At 36.5% G+C, this 23,779-nt stretch overlaps 1 protein-coding gene across 24 annotated transcripts in view; it reads left to right on the plus strand.

Annotated features, from left to right (window-relative positions):
* The window catches only part of KIDINS220 (kinase D interacting substrate 220), a 118,196-nt gene that overhangs the window by 76,499 nt on the left and 17,918 nt on the right, over positions 1-23,779 (plus strand). For 10 of the 24 annotated variants that reach the window (XM_008981167.5, XM_035273298.3, XM_078349996.1 and 7 more), the window contains 2 exons: positions 11,607-11,785; positions 12,858-13,081. In XM_008981167.5, the coding sequence (XP_008979415.1) occupies positions 11,607-11,785; positions 12,858-13,081 (403 nt within the window). Of the gene's footprint in view, positions 1-11,606; positions 11,786-12,857; positions 13,082-15,182; positions 15,297-16,125; positions 16,183-23,779 lie in introns of all 24 variants that reach the window. The other 14 variants (XM_017964569.5, XM_035273295.3, XM_078349993.1 and 11 more) reach the window with 2 other exon arrangements.

The raw sequence follows: 23,779 nt of genomic DNA on the forward strand, positions 1-23,779 counted from the left end.
GTTCATTCATTAAACAAAGAGTTTATTATATGCTTGGCGCAGTGTAATAAAAGTAGTAGCTAATATATAATGTGAGCCCTCATTCTGTGCCATGCATTAGATTAAGCACTGCACCTAGATTATCACATCTAATGCAGGTTGCATGTCCCTAATCTGAAAATCTGAAATCTGAAATGCCCCTAAATCTGAAACTGAGTGCTGGCGATGTTCAAAGGAAATGCTCACTGGGGCATTTTGGATTTTGGATTTTTGGGTTGCAGGTGCTCAGCTGGTACTGCAGATACTCCCAGATCTGAAACACTTCTGATCCCAAGCATTTCAGGTAAGGAATACTCAACCTGTACTTATAACCCTAAGAGGCAGAGAGCAGGAGTTACCTAAGACCTCACAGCTGTAACTGTGGCGCTTCCCAAGTCTGTTTCTGGGAGCTGGCAGCCCGTTCTCTGTAGCTGCCAGCTAGGCAGTGGGTCTGAGATACCAGAAATGCAGAGCTAAATTAATATTGTTATTTCCAGATAGACTTTATTTAACTTTTCATTGACGTACCTATGAGTATTTAGAATAATTTGTTTATGTACGAGTGTGAATGTTGTAGCAGGTAGAAATTTTTCTACGGTGTTGAATTGATCTTTTCTGTTAAAAAATGCAAACAACTTAGCAACATATATAATCTCAAATAAGTGCTGTATTTATTTCTAATTGTGTCTAGTCACTGTGCTAGGTTTTGGGTGGAAAGCTTTAAAAAATCACTTCTGATATTTAGCACTTAAACATCTGGTACATCTGTTTGTTTAAGCCTTTATACCAGTTTTATGTCTACCATGTGGCTATAATTTTTTTAGGTAACTTTTTCAGTAGGTTTTCTTTTACTTTTGCTTCTTAATATATTTTCTCAGCCTTTACTGTCATAATGCCATTTTCGTGTTTAATGCAAATGTAGAACGAAGAAAAATGCTAAATGTTCCAAAGTAGAATGAAGAAAAAATGCTAAGTGTTTCAAAGTCATGTGTTTCTAATGTCAACGCGAAAAACTCAGGGGTATTAACCAAGGTCTTGATTATTCAAAACCCTTATTGTACAAGTTATCTTAAAAGGTTTAACATTTAAAAGGTATATTCCAACAATGTTTGGAATTGTTGGAAACAAATAGCAGACAGATTCTTGAAATATATGTTTTGATATGTAAGAAATATAAGTTTAATGTGTAAAAGAACATTACTTGTGCAGGTTTACAGTTAATATAGTAGGAGCATTTGTGTATATTTATATTTTCAAACAAGTTTGATTATTAAAGAACTCAAATTTACCAGAAAAGATTACATATGCCTTGACAGATTGGGTAGCCAACATTTTTCCTGAAGTTGATTTTTTCAATAGAGGTTTGTGATTTCAGAATTTCAAATCAAAATATTTAAAGGCTTTTTAAAATACGGGAATAAATAAAAGTGATATATAACAAAAATGCTAGCTAATTCAAATGCTAAGGTAATGTTGGGCTGCTGGTGTAAGACCAGGCTGCAGAAGTGGCTTCTGTTAGCAATATTCGAGAAGTCCACAAGATGGGAGCATTTCACTAGAAACATTAACACGTTCAGCCAAAAATAAGATGTAATACATTTTGCTTTCCCCTTCCATAGCAGAAAAACAAGTGAGAGTTTAATGAAAGGTTGAATTTCCTTTTCTGTTGTTGTTTTAAAAAAAATGACTTCAGGACATTTTTTCAGCACTGAGAATCATGATCATAGGCAAATGAATGGTTATCTATTCATGTGACATAGTTTTTAAGTGTAGTACTATTGTCTCCTCAAATTACTTTAACTTTTAGGAAAATAGTGGCTATGAAAAAAGAGGAGCTTACACAAATTGATCTGCTTACAAATTTGCATTTAGATATAAAAATATTAAATTCTAAACATTGTAGAACTTTGGTTCAATACTTTTTAAACATTAAATCTTTTAAGAGAACTTATATAATAAAGATTTTGCGTTAGTCAGAAACATATTCATAGATCTGCTTTGAGTTCAGAGTCTCCTTTCTCTATGCCTGTCATTCAGTTTTATTACAGAACATTTGCATTCTATATATGATTAATGTAATACACTTTTAGATTTCTTAAAGGTAACAATTGCATAGACAATTCATCACTTGGCAGCAACTTAAAATATTATTAGTGGTACCTAAAACACCTATGAAAATTTGATCTCATGTGCTTTTGTCTGAACATTTTAAAATATCAAGTATAAACTCTTGATGCTGTAAAACAGGCTTTGCTTTTTAATAATGATAGACAGTATTTTCACATGGAGTCAGTTATGAATTATTTTGCTTCTCTTACCTCTTTACTAAAGTCTCTCCTTACTCTAGCTGGAAATATCGCTTTGTCCTCTGAATTACTAATATCTGATTACTTGCATGGTCATAACTGGGTAGGCATCATACAGTCATACACTGTTTTTTAGACTTTTACTCCCAGTGGAAACCTTTTTCCAAATCTTATGCAGAATTCCAATAAATAAAGCGGAATTAATATAAGTTTATTGATTCAAATTATAAGATTTTGTAACAAATTCAGTTAGTGAGAAAAATGAGCTATTCTGAAGAATATTGAAATTTGAGAATTTTGGATGACTGTTACAATCCTAAATTGGTTGAAACATCTGTTTGTTTCTCTAGTTTGGGGACTGTAACATGAAGAAAACCCTAAATCAGGAGCAGATGCAAATGTTACCAGTTTTTAAACTTTCTTTGCAATGACAGGATGTTTTCAGTTAATCTGATCCAGAAACTTGAAAAATTAATTGGGAATATTGTTTTATAGGTGAATCACCAATAGTTTATTGGAGTTTGTTCACATTTCTTGTAATGATTTGAAGTGTTTTCTGTTTCTCTGACTAGGTGAAAGTCATGTGAGGCAATTTTCTAATGATTTTACAGTCTTTGCTCAGGCTTCTAGGCTGTAGTGTAATGTACTGGTTTGCGTAATTTTATAAACAAAAGTGCTAATCTGGATTCTGAAAAAATGATGAAGGAAATTCAATATGTGCATAAAGATGGAGGAGAAACTTTGTTTCAAAGTGCAAAAAACGGAAAGGAAAAGAAAAACTCAGGATGACTTATCAGCCTAGCTTATTTATTGATCTTCTTCAATGTGTTAAAATTTAATATGTAACAGCATTCTTTCCTATTACATTTTTAAGGCATTAAAAACATGTACGATTACCTGAGGGATTTTGAGCCATGTCTGTGGCTCCTGTTTGAACTGGTGCAGTGAGCAGGGCAGCAGCTTTTGAAGCAGTCAGGAGCAGGCACCTACTCTGCCGCTTATGTCTGCGGTAGTGCTGCATCAGTTCCTTACCTCTCTGAGCGTCAGATTCCTCATTTTTAAACTGGAAATAATAAATAACCTCATGGGATGCTGAGAGAGAAATTAGATAAACTAGGTAAAGCACCTGCCTCAGAGAATGGCAGACAGTAGGTATTCAGCCAATTAGTTCAAGTTTCCCTCTCAATTCTTCATAACTTTTAAATATGTTTTTCCTGTTAGAGTTTATATAAGAGGGATAGAGAACCCCTAAATGTACCCTACTCAGAACATTTTGCATAACAGACATGAATGCAGACAATGCCTTACCAGTTTCATAGTTGAACCTAGGCAGACACCCCTTCGAGTTTTTATCTTTTACCCTCGCTGCTTGTGGATTCTTTTCTCATCCCTCTATTTTCTAAAATTGTAGCCTTAAAGCCAAAGACAGGTTGTACGTATGATGACTTTCTACTGAGTTTAAGGGTTTTTTAAATCCTTTAAATTACATGCCTACATGTTTCCTTCCTTCATATAAAAACAAAATCTTGGACCGCGATGTTCTCGCCAAATAGATTATCTTGGAGATAATACACTCTCAGTGGGAAATAATTTTTGTTTAATGTAGAATAATCGCTTCTAGGAAGTGAAATAACTTTGTTTAGCTCTGCCAGTGGTTTCTATGGCAACATATACAAGTGCTTTTATGGTTTGCACTATTTAACCCTAATCATACCATCCTTAAACACAAAGGTCAAACACATTAAATACTTGCAAATGGCTTCTTTTAAACCAGAAATAAACAAACACACTTGAAGAACGTATACCATGATGAAAGTATACCCGAAGAAAGTATACTATTCAGCCAACAGAGTGTGTAAGTGCTTTGTTGTTTCCTAGTGTAGTTACTGAGAAGGATACCTATAAAATGCAAACTTACTTTTGTAGACCTTAAAAAATGAGTGTCAGTGAGAACACATGGCACTGTCCGCATGTTGTCTTGAGAGTCTTCTCTGACCACCACTTGAGCATAGATGCCTCTTTTCTCTTCCAATAAGTTCTTTTCTCTATTGAGAGTTGTTGTGTACTTAACACAGTCTTCTGTATGTGGACAGTTTCAGCTCTTAATACTTTTATTACTTTGGCTGTGGCAGACAAAGTGTCTGCTCTCTGACCCCCTAAGCTAATGTTCTTTCCAACATGGTAGGAAAGGTGACTCATGGAGTAGTTATGAATATACTTTTATAAAAATATTAGGAATGATTAAAACTTATGGGATACAGCAAAGGCAGTGCTCAGAGGAAAATTTATGGCTGTAAATGCCTACATTAAAAAAGAAGAAAGATACTAAATTAATAACCTAACTTTATACCTTGAGGAAGTAGAAAAAGAAGAGCAAATTAAACTCAAAGCTAGCAGAAGGAAGGAAATAAAGGTTACAGTGGACAGAAATAGAGAACAGAATAACAATAGAGAAAAGTAATGAAACCAGAAGTATTTTCCTTGAAAATATCAACAAAATTGACAGGTCCAATGTGGAAGTCCAGGCCCAGGGGCAGAGGCAGAGCCAGAGGCCAAGGTGAGCAGAAGTGCCTGGAGTTGGAGTTGCTGCTGAGGCCAGGACCTGTTCCTGAGGATTGGTGAGGGTGAACAGGGCTTAATCATGGTAGATTTTTCTCAACTATTTTTTCAGTCTGTTTGGAACCTGGGAAGTAAGGACTTTAATTTGGGGATTACATAGACAGGAAAACCCACAATTTTGTGCAGATTACAGGTTGGAAAAGTCATTACTACATTCCTATTATCAGATTTAATGTTGAGATGGTAACTTATAAAAACCATACAGGTCTGGGCACAGTAGCTCATGCCTGTAGTCCCAGCAGTTTGGGAGGCTGAGGCAGGCAGATCACGTGAGGTCAAGAGTTCGAGACCAGCGTGGCCAGCATGATGAAATCTCGTCTCTACTAAAAATACAAAAATTAGCAGGGCATGGTGGCTGGTGCCTGCACTCCCAGCTATTCAGGAATGTGAGGCAGGTGAATTGCTTGAACCCAGGAGGCAGAGGTTGCAGTGAGCTGAGATCATGCCACTGCACTACAGCCTGGGCAACAGGCGCAAAACTGTCTCAAAACGACAACAAAAACAACAAAGAAAACATCCAGAATTCCGAGACTGGGATTTGGGAGGCTAGAGCCATACTGCAGATGTTGTTATTCAGACAGATGCTGTGGAGCAGACAGTGGTGACCAAGACCGAACTGGCATTTCCAAGTCAGAGTTAGTTGCCATGTTGATGGAGGAGAGCTGAAAAAAGCCATTTTAGTGGCATTTGCAAATAAGAAGGACATGGAACAGGCCATGACTCCTTCAGAGATGCACATTCACTTGGGTTATCTGCCTGGAAGGACTGAAAATAGCAGCCAGAGGCACTGGCCTTCATGAGACAGTGGAATGATTAGTTGAAACATTAAAGAGCAAATAACAGTACAGTCACTCTGCTCCTCTGAAATGAAGACGGCCTCATCCCTTGGGAAACAGTCAAGTGTGCTTCTCATGACTAAAGGTTAAAGCTGTATGACTGTTGGCATTTACGGAACTGACTGTGACATTTGTAATAAATGTAAAAAATAGATATTTGGTTGAAAGGGTAATTCATCTTGATTGAGCCAGTTGAGTGTTCTATGTTGTAGGAAATGTTGCTTCCCTGCTTTCTTAACATTAAGTACACATTCTATTTGTATGGGATTTTTATTCAAATAGTTCTATTAAAGAATGCACTTTTGTTGGGGAAAAACAAACCCTATTTTTTGAACTAATGGTTGCATCTTTTTTGTATAAACATTAGTAAATATCTTAACTTTTTTTTTCCTAAAATGAATTTCCAAAGATTGGACTAAATAGAGTAGGCTAGGAAATAGTGTGGGTAGCATAGTCTTCATTTTCTTGATTGACCACTTTGTATTAAGCTGTGTTTTTTAAAAGCTTTTGGATATTGGCCTGACGTTGAGATCATTATTTTAGTGGTTAACTTTACTGACTTATCTGTAGTTAATATCATACTCAGTGATGAAAGACTGAAATTATCCCTCCTAAGTTATAGGAACAAGACAAGGATGCCTGCTGCTATAAACTGAATGCTTGTGTCCTGCCAAAATTTTTATGTTGAAGCCCAAACCCCTAATGTGATGTTATTTAGAGTTGGTGCCTTTTGGAGGTAATTAGGTTTAGATGAGGTCATGAGAGTGTAATCTTTGTATGGGATTAGTGCCCTCCTATGAAGAAACCAGAGAGCTTCTCTCTTTCTATAGTGCCCTTGATGTCAGGACACAGGAGTAAGATTATCTGCAAACCAAAAAGAAGGCCCTTACCAGAACCTGACCATCTGGCACTTTGATCTCTGACTTCCAGCCTCCAGAATTTCAAGAAATAAATGTCTGCTGTTTAAGCCATCTAGCCTATGGTATTCTGTTACAGCAGCCTGAGCTAACTAAGATACCCACTTTCATCACTGCATTAGAAGCTCTAGCCATTGCAACTGGACAAGCAAAAAATAAATAAAAGAATCAAAATTGGGAAGGAAGAAGTAAACCATCACTAATCATAGATGACATGATTCTTCTATACACAGAAAAATTCCAAAGAGCCCACAAGAAAGCTATTAGAGCTAATAAATCAGCAAAGTTTGCAGTGTACAGATCAACACACAAAAAGTTGTGTTTCTGTACAGCTTCAGTGAACAATACGAGAAGGAATTAAGAAGGCGGTTCATTTTATAGTAGCATCTAAAAGAATAAAACACCTTGAAATAACTTTAACCAAGAGAGTTAAAGGCTCATACACTGACAACTAAAAAACCTTACCAAAAGAAATTAAAGAAGAACTAAATAAGTGGGAAGACATCCTGTGGTCATGGGTGGGAAGACTAAATATTAGGATGTCAGTACTACCTGGAGTGATCTACAGATTCAATAAATACCTGCCAAATTCCAGTAGCCTTTTTTGCAGAAATAGAAAACTAATCCTTAAGGTCATATGAAGTTTCAGGATACCTCAAATAACTAAACAGCCTTAAAAAGAAGAACAAAGTTGAAGGACTGACACCTCTCAATTTCAAATAGACTGCAAAGCTACAGTCATCAAAACAATGTGACACAGGCATAGATGGACATATAGAGCAATGGAATAGAATTGAGAGTCTAGAAAAACCCTTCATTTATGGCCAGTTGGGTTTTGACAAGGGTGCCATGTCCATTTAATGGGGAAAGAACAGACTCTTCAACAAATGGGGATGGGACAACTAGATTTCCACATCCAAAAGAATGCAGTTGGCCCCCCACCGCACACCATGTACAAAAATTGACTCCAAATGGATCAATGTATGCTTTCCCAAGCACAAGGTTTTGTCAATACCAGAAAGGATAATTAAGGTGAAAATTATTCTGTTTTAAAGGAATGGAGTTCTTGAGGAAGAACACCTTTTTACGTGTGTGTAGTTTATTCACTCTACAAATACTTACTGGACAATAGTGTTGTGACAGTGTTCTGTGCAAACCATTGGCGCTACAGTGGTGGAAAAAAACTAAACTTGTTCCCAGTTTTAATGGAATTTCCAGTCTAGAGAGGGAGATAATATTAAGAAAGTAATTCCACTAGTGTAGAATTTCACTTATGATACGTGTTATGCAAAAAGGTATATGTGCTGTGGGGGCTTGCAATGGAGGAAAATGAGCTGGTCTGCGAGAGGCTCCCTTAGGAGGGGGAAATTGCACCGAGCACAAAGGATGGGTAGGAATTAACGGGTAAAGATGGAGGGTGTGGCTAGCCCCTGAGGTATCTAGGGTTTTTGTGTTTTCACAGACTGCCGTGGGTGTATAAATGGACTCCATTTTATCTTTGTTTCTGACTTTATGGCTGCAATGCCGAGCGGCTGTTTTCTGTCTCTCTCAATCTCCAAAGTGTTCTGTGCATGGACGGTATTTAATAAATGGGCATTCACTGATATAAAGTATTTGAGAGTCTGTTAGAAGTTAGGTAATAAAATTCTAAAGCATTTAAGAGTTTTCTCTGTTTAAATTTTTAAAGAAAATATGTCTTAATTTTTAACGTCCTACTAAATAATGACATTATTAGGCAGCTACTTTTAGATAAAATGTGATAAATAATACCTTCTTCATAAATTCTGCTCTAAGAATCTGTTTATATTTTGATTTAAAATAGAAGTCTTTTATGTAATTTAAAACCTGATTTTGAATGGAAGTGATATGAATAGTTTATGTAATTTCTGCCAAGGAATTAATATGTAGTTTGTATAAACCACTGTCATTTATAATCAGAATGCCTTTAACTTACATTGGTGTTGGCTTTAACAAGTATTGCTAGATTGGTAGCATAGAAAGAAACTGCATTTAGACTTACTAGGAGCTCCTTGATGCCTGATGTTTTATAATGCTTTCTTTGGGCCATTTAACTGCTGGCAACTTTAATTCACATGATTCATAATGCTGGAAATTTAAATTCACTCTTAATTGAAAAGTGAAGTTACTTAAATTCTTTAAATGCTGACCTTTGGAAAAATATCTGAAAAATAAAGGCACATATGATTTTGATGGCCTACTGCCAAAAGATGATCATTTACGTAAATATCTCTTTCAGCAGAAGAGTTTAGTGTATTGAGCTCAGAAGGTTAGAATAGAGACTTCAATCTGGAAGCCAGCAGTAGCCTGTTGGCCTGTGAACAGCAGCATTGTTCATCATACTGAGAACACTGTTGCATTCAGGCAGAAGCAGAGCTGGCATTAAAATGCAGTTAATTTGTTTCATGTGACTCGTCAGCTGTGTGTTTTTATCTAAATCTTTCTAGCTTCTCTTTTTAGTATTTTGTGTTCGACTCCTGAAATAAATGAACTACCTATTTAACTGTTTAAGCTCTGATTTTATCACCACTTGCAACAACTCATTTTACATATATTTAATAATCAGTTTGAATGTGATTTTAATTCATTGAGTAACCCCATCTTCAGAGGGCTTTTCTGTCTTGTGCATGTGTATGTGTCTGTAAAAGAGACTTTCTGAAATTAATTAAGATAAAATTGCTACCCTTATTTTCTCACCAGCACCCTGTTCTCTTCTTGTTTGCTAATTGTGTTCTCTGGATTTTTCCCTGAGATGACTTTTAATATTTGGCTAGTAGCCAAGTATTGGGTCTGAGTAAAGTGCTAGTCCCAAAGAAATAATATAACTGTGACTAACATTAGAGTAAGATTCCCATTTCACTTTTTGAAGGCCATGAAAATCTTACTGCTCCTCTGCAACTATGCTCACTCAGTATAATCTAACAGTTAATATACTTGTTTAATTGGAAAGTGAGTGTTTTGAAGATGTATCCAGTGATTTTTAAACAATTTTTGAGGTGTAGTTGACATATAATAAACTGCCATATTTAAATTGTACAGTGTCACAAGTTTGATAAACATATATGCCTACAAAGTCATCACCACAATCGAGAGAGTGAATATTTCCATCAGTTCCAAGTTTTCTACCTGTTCCTTTGATACCTGCCTTGTCTCCCTCCTGCCCCTCAGTGCTAACTTCACAGCTAACCCTGGTGTGCATTGTTATTTTGGAATGGTTTATATTTTCTAGTTTTGTAGAAATGAAAACGTCCTGCTGTACACTCTTCATTGGCTGGGTTAATTTAGTAAGAGATTCATCCGTGTTTTTGTATCAGTAGCTCATTCCTTTTTATTGCTGAGTAGTATTCCTTTGTCTGGATATGCCACCATTTTACCTTTCCACCTGTTAGTGGGCACTTGGGTTGTTTCCAGTTTTCTCGTCTATGTCTTGTCTTTTAACTTCTCTTTCTCATTTTTCTTCCCTTTATCCCTCTGTGACGTGTTGTTGCTTATTGCCTCCGATCAAGAATTGTCAACATTTGACCATTTTCGACCTACACAAACTACAGTTTCATGTAGTAATGTTTAATCAGTGCTTTTAAGATGAATATTGCTAATTTTTACATTCAAGAGTCTGTGCATGGTACAGAATTGCTTACATATTGCTTGAACTCAGTTATGCAAAAACTTCTGCATAATAAAAGACTAAGTGACAATACTACCTTAGCGGGTATTGTGTCTGATTGGTAAAAGTATGTGTTTTTTCCTGTTTTCTGTATATAGTAAGCATATATTACTTTTACAATAGAAAACAAAACCCTTTTAAAAAAGGAAAACTTATGCTAACTTTTTTCTAATTTGTGTAATTTATTTAAAAGCTCTTCATTTCTTGTTTTCTTTGTAAAGGAAAAACCGTGGTATTCTATTTAAAAAGGATGGGTTTCAGAACCAGTCAGACTCTCTTTTCTAGCTGTGCGACTTTGGGCAGTCTGACCTGTCTGAGGCCACTGTCCTCATCTGGAAAGTGATAATTCAATAAATCTTCATTGAGTGGTGACCCTTAGCCACCTTGGAGCATGTGACACACCTGTGCATATGCTGCTCTTCTCCGTTTCCCCAGCCTAAGTCCTGCCATGGCCAAAGGCTGTATAATTCTGACTGTACTCATTGTTACCTTTTTTTTTTGTAACCATACTACTTTTTTTAGTTTTAGTTTCTCTTTTATTAAAATAATTTTTTGACTGGATGAGGTGGCTCGTGCCTGTAATCACAACAGGGAGTGTGAGGTGAATGAATTGTTTGAGCCCAGGAGTTCAAGAGCCTCCTGGGCAACATGGTGAAATCTTGTCTCTATAGAAAAATATGAAAATTAGCCAGGCATGGTTGTGTGAGCATGGAGGCTGAGGTGGGAGGATCACCTGAGCTGGGGAGGCACACATTGCAATGAGCCAAGATTACACCACTGCATAATTTAAAAAAAAATTAAAATTAAAATAGATTTTTGGCTGGGAGCAGTGGCTCACATCTGTAATCCCAGCATGTTGGGAGGTGGAGGTGGGGGGATCACCTGAGGTCAGGAGTTAGAGACCGGCCTGGCCAACATGGTGAAACCCCATCTCTACTAATAATATAAAAAGTAGCCGGGCATGGTAGTGCACACCTGTAATCCCAGCTATTTGGGAGGCTAAAGCAGGAGAATCGCTTGAACCCAGAGGCAGAGGTTGCAGTGAGCCGAGATCGTGCCATTGTACTCCAGTCTGGGTGACAGAGCGAGACTCCATCTCAAAAAAAAAAATAGATTTTTAATCAGACCAAGATGTGTAATTGTTGTATAAGTAACTTCAGATGACATGCAGAATTTACCTTTGTAATAGTGACATTAACAACCTTTTTCACTAATTTCTTATTTGAAGAATATCAAAGAATATTCCAACAACTAAGGATGTTGAGCCACTGCTTGAAATTGATGGAGATATAAGAAATTTTGAAGTGTTTTTATCTTCAAGGACTCCAGTTCTTGTGGCTCGAGATGTAAAAGTCTTTCTGCCCTGCACTGTAAACCTAGATCCCAAACTACGGGAAATTATTGCAGGTGAGTATTAGTAGCAAATTTAATTTTTCATCTAAAGTTCTAAAAATTTTTTGTGTTTCTAACTTATCTGTGTACATTTCTCCTACTCTATGAAAAACCAAGAAGTATTGAACTAAGCACTACACAGAAAAGTTAATGACATTAAAGATTAGGATTCTTGGCATCCTTATGGGATTGTTAAGAAAATCCTGTTAATATTTGTGGAACTCACCTTATTATAATCCCTCTGCCCACCACCCCCCCAACCACCCAAGTCCTTGGAATTGGATTTCTTTTAACATACAGTCATGACTTTATGATGTCCATCCATTGTAATTTGCCTGTCACCAGTCTTCAGTTCTTAAGAGAGATCTCTATCCAGAGAAGTAAGAGAATCTTTGTATTACTTTTCAGATATTAACTTAAATCTGGGTAGTAGAACCTGAGAGTAGAGACATTAAGATTTTTGAATAAATTAAGTTCTGGAAGTCCCACTCTGTGCATAAAAGTTTTATTGAAACAGTCTTTTGTATGCCGTGGCTCTGCTGACATGCCTTTGAGTTTTCCGGGAACTGTGAAGAGATTGCCTCAAACTACTTCTGCATTCTGTTTTCTAGGCTCCTGTTGTTACAAGGCTGATGTGAAAGGGCTGTGGAATTTGTTGTTGTTCAGAGGTGGATGAGTCTCATCATTGGCAAACCCACGGTCTTTGCTAACATTATATGTGTTAATACCCAACAAATATGAGTTATTAATTGTTGATAACATTAGGAATCAAAAGAACTGCTAGAATATCTTAAATCCTTTAAGAGTCAGAGAAAAATCAGTAGTTCCGATAACTGAAGAGAAGAATCCAGATATTGGTGACTTTTCAAATGGTTAAAACGTTTTTATGCCTAGTAGTTGGTTATTTCTCACTAAAAGGCCTGTGAGTTTTCAAGATTTTCTGTCTTCTTTTTTAATTTAGTTGGAATCCCTGGCAGGAGTGATAAAGTCATGTTTCTGCCTAGTAACTAAAGAAGAATGTGATAATTTGACTAATTCCTAATGTCCTGGTTTCTCTTGCCTTCTGGGGTCTGATTGAATCTTGCAGATGTCCGCGCTGCCAGAGAGCAAATCAGTATCGGAGGACTGGCATACCCACCTCTCCCTCTGCACGAGGGTCCTCCAAGGGCTCCGTCAGGGTACAGTCAGCCCCCATCAGTGTGCTCCTCCACATCCTTCAATGGGCCCTTTGCAGGTGGAGTGGTGTCGCCACAGCCTCACAGCAGCTACTACAGCGGCATGACGGGCCCGCAGCATCCCTTCTACAACAGGGTAAGGAAGGTGGAGGCAGCTTTATTTGTAAGAATTTGTTCCAGGGAAACCTCAGTTTTCTGCTTGTGGATACTATTATTGTTTTAAAACTGTACTTTGGCTTTAAAATAAAAAAAATGTAAAATTTGAATGTAAAATATATGATTTTTTTGAAATCAAAATAATTTAGAATTTTAATGTGTTCTAGATCTCAAGAGAGTCTGAATATTAGAGTTTTTGTCTTTTACTTAGTTTCTTGATAAGTAAACAGATTCCACAGGGTCAGGAGTGACTGTCCTATACTTCAGAGGAATCTGATTTTTTATTTCTAAACAGATGTTTTATTTGTTACATTTTGAATAGTAGTTTAGATTGGCTTTTTTAAAACAATGATAAACTTAAATTCCTACAGTAGTTTAGTAAACCTATACTTAATATGCCTTTGTCTTTTAAATGTGAGGTAATGACGGGGAAGTACTGCTTATGGAACTCAGATGTTTTTGCCAAATAATAGCACCATAGCCCATTTTTAGAGTTTTATGTCAGGTTATCTTCAGTCATCTATAATTTTTTACTGAATATAAATATGATAATTTCCTAGATGAAAAGATGAAACAACTAATTATCAGTGGTATTCAGGCCCTGTCAAGTTTAGTAGGCCCAAGCTTTAATGACCTCAAGCAGTAACATTTCCTGTAGGAAAATGGAGCATGCACCTGGGGTTACACTTTCTGGAACTGTTCTCTTACGATGCATTGCAAGTTCTTATTTCTACTGTCTCCCTCTTTAGTCTAATTCGAGAAAACATAGGACCTAGTTAGTCATAGAAGCCTAGTGCCTAAACTGCCTGCCTAAATAAATTTCATTTGAGCTGGGAAGAAAGAGAATTTAGAATAAATGTGAAAAAGGATTCCAGAATTTAAACTTTCAGTCTTTGAAAAATGTTGGCTGTATAAGTAATTAGATGCTGTTTAAAAAGGCCCTGGAAATGTTATTCCAGAAATCTCTCGCTAGAAAAGGAGACAAAGGTGGAATAATAGCATTTTATCATGTATTCCATCTTTGTAAAATTTAACTGTGTGGTAGGCAGTGTGAAATGCAGGTTTTTATTTACCAGTCTTAAAATCTACTGTAAGTTTACATAAAATAGGTTCGTTGATGCCAGATGAAAATTTGAAACCAAAAGTTTATTTTAAAAAACGAACGATTACCTTACCGTCTAGCCGGAGATACTGTGTTCACTAATTGTATGAATAAAAATAATGTAATCATGCTTTAATAGCATTTTATTATTTTTTAAACATTTACAGTTTTCTCTTGTTTTTAAATCTAGCTACTTCTCGCTCTAGTTATTTGAGATTTTTTAGTGTTAAGTTAAAAGCAGAATAATTCTTCTAAGCTGACAGGAGTAAAAAGGGTGGGAAAGGTTTCACCTCAGTTTAACAAAACCTCTTGAACTGCAGTCTTTATGTTTAGCCTGTATAATTTGCTATTTCCTATTTATATGGAGCTGTTTACAAATGCATGCCATTGTTTTAAATCTCACATAAACAGTGGATTCCCCACCTGTTTTTTTAAAAAATATGCTTGCTTATTTAGGATATAGAGTAAACTCTGGGGTGTAAACTAGAGGTGAGCTCCAGGAACTTGTAATAACATTATACGTGGCATTTGTGCCAGGGTGTCCTCACATATTCCAGACTTTGTTCGGTCTTATTTAGGCTAATCTTTTTTATTGGTAAGGAATAGTATTAGGATTCCAGTTTGCTTCTTTTGTAAAGATTATGAGTTAATATTGGTTAAGTCACTTAGAACCTGACAGATGGTAAGGTTGTGAACATATGAAATATAGAGAGAAACTCGTGTCAAATTGTAAAGTGCAAAACTTTAGTTGCTCTTTTTTCTTCAAAAAGCTTACATGAAATGACTAATATAAAAATGTAAATAATATGTCCTAAGTTTGAGTTTGGTGTCTTATAGAATAGTGAGGGTTTTTTTTCTTTTGTTTTGTCATTTGCATTAAAATTTTGGAGTTGTATGTTATTGGTTTCATTTGAAAAATCTCATTACACTTTCATTTCTGTAATTGTTTACCCCTTTTTTGTTACATGTTTTTCCATAGCCATTCTTTGCCCCATACCTTTACACGCCAAGGTATTACCCTGGCGCCTCCCAACATCTCATCTCACGTCCATCAGTAAAAACGAATTTGCCCAGAGATCAGAACAATGGCCTAGTAAGTATATAAAAGGGTAACGAAAATATTAACTTAATAATAAACATAGATAGCATTAGAGGTTTGATTATTTCCTTTACATAGTAAAAGAGTACAACTTCTTTTATACATAGTTTTAATAAACATAACCTATTACTAATGTAAAATGTATCTGTTTTCATTTCTGATAAATATCTATGAAAGGAAAATGCCTAGCAGGCTCAGTGAATAAATGTTGAACTTGTTTATAGCCAGAGATTTCTGGCTTGTAATATGGTGTTTGCTACCAAAACTTTAAAACTAAACCTTTACATTTGCTAATTTCTAATATCTTTTTAAAGGACATATGTACATATTACCTTTATTATATATATATATTTATTAATATGTATTATAATAATATTACCTTTATAATATATAATATGTTATATATTATAAAGGTAATATGGCGGTATGATATAAAAAATAGAGGACGTATTGAAAGAAGAACATTTCAGTCAAATGGCAGGAATTAAACAAGATAAGGGACATTCTTCCAATGAACTATTGAATCTAATTAATCTAAAACAGAAGACATTTGTGCCCAAAATATTAGGGATTCCTGTTGATGAAAGTAATAGAGAGCTTAAAAAAAGAAACTCTCTATTAATATATTTTTATAAATCAGGTTGCAGAAAGCTCTAGCACTTACACTGCTGTTTATGTTTTAAATGCTATGCAGGGAAGATCTCTTCATATAAAGTGTTTAGTTTGAGTGTGGTGTATTATTTTACCATCATGTTCATTTGTCTTCACAGTTTGGCTCCTCCCTTCCCCCTTTCACCCGTACTCTCCTGTTTTGTGTTGTTAGGAAGTTATCAAGGAGGATGCTGCTGAGGCGCTTTCTTCACCCACAGACTCCTCGAGGGTAATGGAGTAGTCCTGTGGTGTGGATCGCTGGCATCTCATTGCTTCTGCCTCAGTAATGACCGTCTTAATTGTGATGCTAGCAGCTCACTAACTCTGCATTCATGGTGTGATGAGCAGCTAGTGTAGAGTAGCTGAATGCTAATAATTATGGTTCATGAATTAATTAAAAAGCGGATGTTTAACTTCACCCATTATTTCCTCCTGCTTTTCCCCTTTTTCAATACATGGGATGGGGGTCTTTTTGATTCTCCAGTAAGGAAGGACTTAGGACTTTTTCTAGCAGCCATCAGGGGTGTTCAGTTGGTAGTATTTGCTCCTTAGTGTGAGCTCTAGCTTTGCCTTTGACTGTTTTTATTAAGCCTGTAGTTGGTATTACACATGTGGAATATTTTAGAAAAGTATCCAGTATCACCTTTGAGACTGCAAAAAGACATGTGAGCTAGATGGCGTAGACCAAAAATGCATCTTTAGGAACTCCATCTCAGTGTCTACATTTAGTTAAGTCTTAGTCTGAGTTTTAGTGCAGTACTATATAATACTCCTCTTTACCTTACATATTTGTTAGAATAAATTTTCCAGATAAACACAGAAGATTGTTCAACATGTAAAAGAAATTATTTATTTATTTTGCCAACACCTTAAAATAGATCTCTTAAAAAAAAAAAAAAACTTGTAGAGGGAATCATTTCATAAATTACAGTGTAAGTGGCTGGGCATGATGACTCATGCCTGTAATCCCAGCACTTTGGGAGACTGAGGCTAGTGGATCACTTGAGGTCAGGAGTTCGAGAACAGCCTGCCAACATGCTGAAACCCGTCCCTACTAAAAAAATACAAAAATCAGCCAAGTGTGGTGGCATGTGCCTATAATCCCAGCTACTTGGGAGGGTGAGGCAGGAGAATCACTTGTACCCGGGAGGTGGAGGTTGCAGTGAGCCGAGATCATGCCACTGCACTCCAGCCTGGTGAGAGAGAGAGAGAGAGACTCTGTTTCAAAAAAAAAAAAAATTACTAAATAAGACTTCATACTTAATAAGAAGTAAGTTTGTGATGAGCCTTAAAATATATTCATTTAGAATGTAGAATCTAAGGGCCCAGTTTGTATTTTAACTTCGGTTGTTTCATTTACAGACTGTGTTACACCCATGTAAATATGGTCAGTGTAGCCTATAGCGGTGCTGAAATGTGTCATAGCAGTTGGAGTTAACATGGTGAAATATTGCATCCTAAGTTTGTCCATAATTTTTAACTTGAAACATGCATTTTGGCAGGCAATAGTTATTTGACTTTTATTTTCTTTGAGTTAATATTAGTAAGAGAGAGAAAGAGAACTATTGTGGGGCTTTCATTGTTGATGATTCTTTTAAAGTCATTAACATGTCAGCTGAAGTGTTTAAGTGACATCAGTTATCCACAGTAAATGACAATAATTCTCTTTAGTGCTTAGGGAATCTTTAATCCGTGGGTCATCACCACCGTATGCAAGAATGGCCTTCAGTTTAGTCAGAGAGCCTTTAGCATATAGATTCATGCATGCAATTCAATTCTCTGAGCTAAAATTCCTCAGCAAATGTTTGAAGAAAATCAGATACTATGAAGAAGTTGATGGCCTTAATGACATAGACACGCTGACATAGTAGCTATTCCCATGCTCAAGAATGTAGACAAATACATGCCATTATAAGGTGACCGTAGTTTTTTTCAGGGATTGGTAAAGGAGCATTTGGCAAATTTTGAAATGAGTCTTTGGAGAAGGGGAAATCATGTAGTTCCTGAAATGTGTTTAGAAGCTCAATGAAGGTGCTCTGCATATATTAGCGACTTTCTCTAGTACAATAACCCTACCATTTGCTTTTGTTTTACTAAGAAAAGATCATTTTATGATTAGCATAGCAAATAACAGATGCTTACTAAGCTTCCTTTGCTGTTTTGAAATTAATAATAACAATAGCATGTAAAATGTGTTTTGTTGAAGTCTAGAAAAAGTAAGTAGTCACTTAGTTCAATGCGAAATTGAAAGCCGTGGTGGAAATGGAAAGAATCAGGACATGGGAACATTGCCGGGACTTTGTAGTTGGACCCACAGAGAGTACCTAACGGAAGAGTATTTAGCCCTCACGCCCTGTCACAGAAAACTCTATGTTTCTGGACAAAGGACTTCCCTTTGGTCCCATCTCTGCTCAGTCAGGTGTCCCCTGCATAACACTTGAGAGGAATCAAGAGCTACGCAAACGTTTTTGGACAGATTGTCATGTCACAAGGTAATGTGTTTAAAAAGCCAGACCATAAGGGGTTAACCAGCCGTGGTCTTTTCAAAATAGTGGTGATCCCATATTTTAATTTTTATTTACCATGAGGAACATCTGAATCACCTTAATAAATTAGATCCTTATAAAAATAATTGAGTTTTCTTACATTAAGGAACATTGTAGTGCTTATAGCTTGTGAGGTCCAGGCAAGGACTTATCAGATAAAATTATAGGTATATCCAACTGTTTCACAGAAGTGAGGATTTATATTATTAATAATATGTGTAGTAATATAAATAGTAAACATTATAATGTAATAACAATGCATTTATTATAAAATATATAAGTAATATATTTCTATTATAAAATATGTTAATGATATATTAATATAAAATATATTAATAATATAAATATAAATCATCACTTCTGTGAAACACCTGGATATATCTATAAGCCTCCATGCTAGCTTTCAAAAAATAATTGTATAATAGAGAAAAAATATATACAAAATATTTTGAAACCAGATTTAAAAATTAGTACTATATGCAAGATATACTCCCCAGAGTATTAGGGCTAGAAAGGAAGAGTGTTTTTCAAACTTTCAAAGCACAGAAGCCGTTTTTAGAAATGAACTGTTAATCAAAGCTCCAGTTTATAAAACCAATAAAAGCAGAGTCCTGGCACCCACATTATACTTACCTTCCCTCTTGAGGGTCCCCCAGTGTGTGCTAGTCCCCATGTGGCACAGATGGAACGTATCAGACTTACCAGAGGGACACAGGAGGGGGTGCCAGATTTGGAAGTAGAATTCGAGTCCTGTGTCACAGATCATGGTGCTCTCCACCGTGTTTCCGGCTTTGCCCCATTGGTCCTGAGCATGACTCAGTCAGGTGTTTGGTCTTTTGAGCTAAACAGACCCTGGTGATGAGCTCTTTGCCTTGGACAGATTACTTCACCCTCTGATTCTCAGTGTTCTCACCAGGAAAAGCAGACTTGCCTCATAGGTTTGATTTAAGAATTAGTCAGCTTTAGCATGCTTTAAATACTTCATTCTTCTTACTACTGCTACTGCTACCCAAAGACCAGAATCCAGGGAGCATTAAAGACGCAGAACTCAAACTGTTTTTGGTTAAATCATCTTTGTCTCAGTCATAGAAGTGGTGTACAGATGTCCAATCAGTTTAGATTCACGCAGCCTTTTTATCTGTTGATGCTTCTTAGGCCCAAAGGTGTTAATTGGTTTGTTTTCTTAGAATTTAGAAGAATTTCTAGGTTATTTGAATACTTGAGATACTTTAAAATGTTGAAAGCTTTCCAGGGATATTTTCATTGGTGCCTTTACCTTCTAGTAAAGTTCCCACTAGGAAATGGCAGCATTCACATCGTTCTGTGACCCTAGTGAAGGGAAGGACCCAGTATTGAGGGCCTGTGTCCAGCCAGGTCTCCTCAGTGGCACGTTGTTCTGTCATCTCAAAGAGTTGCTCTAGAAGCTCTGTAGTCTGGTTTAATTTAAGGTATACTGCTCCTGGTGGCAACTGTGTTTCATTGAAAAGCACATTTTCAAAGGAGCAATAAAACATTTCTTCATCCTTTCATTTTTCTCTGAATTGTTGCACAGATGGTTGCATAATCAGCAGTTAGTTCAGCAAACATTTCTGGAGTGTAAGGGGTGCTGTTCTAGTGGGATGCAGCAGTGAGCAAAAGTGACGAAGTCCTGCCGCATAGAGCGTGGACCTGAAGGCCGCTGAGAGATTATCAGCACTCTGAAGGCCACGGATTCTTGACCAGCAACAGGGTTTACTCATTACCTTTAGACAGCTTTATTTAGATCACTTTTATACCTTGTTGAAGAAGCATGACAGTAATTAGCACAAAGTTTAATCGTAAGGAATTTCAGGACTGCAAAGGCATTATTAATACAGTATCATGATTTCCAGTGTGCTGTTATCTTTACCGTTAGATATTGATGAAAACTGAATTAATGAAGATACTAAAAATGAAAGTCTCGGTTTTCATTAAACAGGATCCAGTCCAGGGACCAAGTAAAAAGTGAAAAACAAGTCCCCATGTGATGGCTCATGTAGGAATCCCAGCAGTTAGGAAGGCTTAGGCAGGAAGATCACTTGAGCCCAGAAGTTCAAGACCAGCCTGGGCAACATAGCAAGACCCTGTCTCTCTAAAAAAAAATTAGCCAGCAGGGCATGGTAGTGCACATCTGTAGTCCCCATACTTGAGAGTCTGAAGAGAGAGGATCAGCTGAGTGTCAGGATCACACCACTTCACCCCAGTCTGGTGACAGAGCAGACCCTGTCTCAAAACAAACAAAACAAAGGTTCACCTGTAGAGAATTTTTATTGTTACCACTGGTTCAGAACTTACAGCCTGTTTTCCAACAAGTGTGTCTGCGAGCTAAGCTGTTTCTCATTGTTCAGAAGACATGGCCAGGAAAGCGGAAGGCGCTGAGGGCAGGCGGTGGAAGGCGTTTTAGGCTGTGTTGGGACGGGTACTCCCTGTCAGCTCTCAGCGACTTCGCACAGTAGCCCTGACCAGTTTGCACACCATTCACACTTTGTGAAGTATCTTAGAAGTGGATTTGTACTATTCTATTTGAATTTGGGAAAGTATTTGCCCATTTTTTTCCTCTTATTAAAGTATAGTGAAAAATTGTCTTCACTTCCCGCTTGAAAGTCTTTTGTGTCAGACCTCAAGAAAACTTTTTTCCTAAACAATTTTCAACTAAATTGATTGGGATATTTTCACAGAAATAATATAGTAATGTTATGAAATCCTAGAGGTACAGCTAAAAGTTTAAAAATAACAAAATTATGTCTATTGCAGTGGTTTAGTGCTTGTGTTTTTGTTTTGTTTTTCTGAAACAGAGTCTCGCTCTGTCACCCAGGCTGGAATGCAGTGGCACAATCTTGGTTCATTGCAACCTCTGCCTCCTGGATTCAAGTGATTCTCCTGCCTCAGCTTCCTGAGTAGCTAGGACCCAGGTGTGCTCCACCACACCCAGCTAATTTTTGTATTTTTAGCAGAGACGGTTTATCCATGTTGGCAAGGCTGATCTCAAACTCCTGACCTCAAGTCAACCACCCATTGCGACCTCCCAAAGTTGGGATTATAGGTGTGAGCCACCACACCCTGCCAGTACTTGTGCTTTTTAAAAGATTGCTCTTAGAATGTAGTGTTATGCCTAATCTGTCAACTTTGACCTGGTATTTCTTAAGTAGTTTGTTATGTCTTAGGAGTAAGTTACATTGTCCAAACAGGTTAATAATAGCTTTCTCTTGTGTTTTGGATGTCTTGTAGTAAACTGTAATTTCCTTAGCACTCCTCTAACCTATTTAGAATAAGGTCGATAGTGTCAACTAGAAAACAGGGTTTCCGTGAAGTACTCCAGATACTGAATATGTTAAAAGAAAGACATTGGATGTTAGGCTAGCAGAGCCCTACCATTTAATGTACTAAAACTGTTGTAAGTTAACTTCGGTACAAATTGCCAGTCATCTCTAGATCATTTTAAGCATTTAAAAAATATTTACTATCAATCTAAGTACAGAAAAAGAATTGACAGCAGTGATTCTTTGCTTTGGATTAGACTTTAAAAATCCACCTCACTGAAGTCAGGTTGTGTTCATCACAGCTGCAGGGTTTGTCTGTATGCTTATGATTTCTCACGCTATAAGCCTCTTGGGATCATTCTTATGAAATGAATTTAGTACGTCTGTTATGTGCCACATACCCAAAGAAGCGACACCCAAATCTGAAAGTGTATTTCTAAACATGACCTAGTGTGGCCAGATATTTTATGATTATGTGATAGTCTGATTAAGCCTTCTTACTCCGTGTTTTTAAATTAATGTTAAACTTGCATATAGTAGGAATATTGACTTTTCGTAGCCAATTGGATGTACCTCGTTTTCTTATTAAATGTATGGCTCATGATTTATTCTTCTAAACACAAAAAATATAACTTTTTAGAGTATAAATGTAAAATGAGCAGGCACGTGTGAACGGAATATGGCTACTGTGGGTGGGGCATGTGCGCATGCGTGTGTGCTTCCTGCTGTGTGCTGCTGTCGTCTGTTCAGAGCGAAGGGGAAACAGGAATGACCGGCTCTGCCTGTGTATGTTAGACACTTACAGATGTGTGTCGGTTGTGTTACTTTATGCTCTAGTCCTTCACTCTGTCTTATTCCTTCCTTAAAGCCATGTTACTCTGGGTTTAACAAACAGAGACAGGTACAGAAACTCTCAGTGAAATCTTACTTTTCTTATTAGACTACCAGAAGCAATCATTGGCAGCTTTCTGCTGAGCTGTTTAGAAGTCTGTGCTCATTCAGGTGCCTTCAGTGTATGAGTTGCTTCCAGCCATTGCATGGCCCTCAGTTCTGTGCTTATTTAATAAATGCACCAAAGACGATCATGTTGTAGAGTGTAGTTTTAATCTACCTGCAGTACACAGTGATGCAGTTACCTCAAGGTAATTTCAGCATTTTCATAGCTTTACTTTTACCTGGAGAAACTGTGACCTGTGTAAATTTTGAAGTTTATTTTTAACAGTTTAAACACACTCACATCTTCAACATTCAGCTTTCTCAATTAGAAAAATTTTTAAACAAGTTCTGATGTTAAAATCAACAGGCTAAAATGGTCTGTTTTTGACATAACAGATAATTTTAAGTAAGAATGCATAATAATTATTAAAGTATTATCATTTTAACTATTCTGTGTATTCTCAAAGTAATATGCTTAGTTTCTAATAAGAATTTACCTGCTGAATCATTGAATGTGCTTTTTTCTTTTTTCTTTTCATTTTTCTACTCTTTCTCCTCCCTTTTGTGAGATTTTCACCCCCAAAATTATTTTGGTTATAAGATTCATTTGGTTTCAATATAATTTTATTATATGTGATTATTTTAGAAAAGGCCTAGCAGGTGATTACCATTTCTTCCTCAAAAAAGCATATTATAACATATTTTTATTGATAATTTAGCTTTTGTGTGAAGCCAAAATTTTAATAAGAGTCAGACTAAGTTTTGATGGAATTGCAAAGATTTTAGTGTCCATACGTGTCTGTCTTTCATTCAGAGGTAACATACATATTCTACCTAATCCCCAGTGGAGAATAAAATATGCTTTAAAGTAATGATAAATTGTAAAAGTTATAAGAAGATTATGAAAGTAACATTGGGTAGAGTTTTTTGCTTTAAAGGAAAGGGGTAGTATCTCTATTAACATGTCTCTGTTGCTGAATTCTCAGCTTCTCCATAGACACAACATTCTCTTCAGTATTTTACATTTTCCCTCCAAAGCTGACAATTTGATCCATGTCTATTATAC

The sequence above is a fragment of the Callithrix jacchus genome, chromosome 14 (genome assembly GCF_049354715.1).
Source record: "Callithrix jacchus isolate 240 chromosome 14, calJac240_pri, whole genome shotgun sequence".
NCBI lineage: Eukaryota > Metazoa > Chordata > Mammalia > Primates > Cebidae > Callithrix > Callithrix jacchus.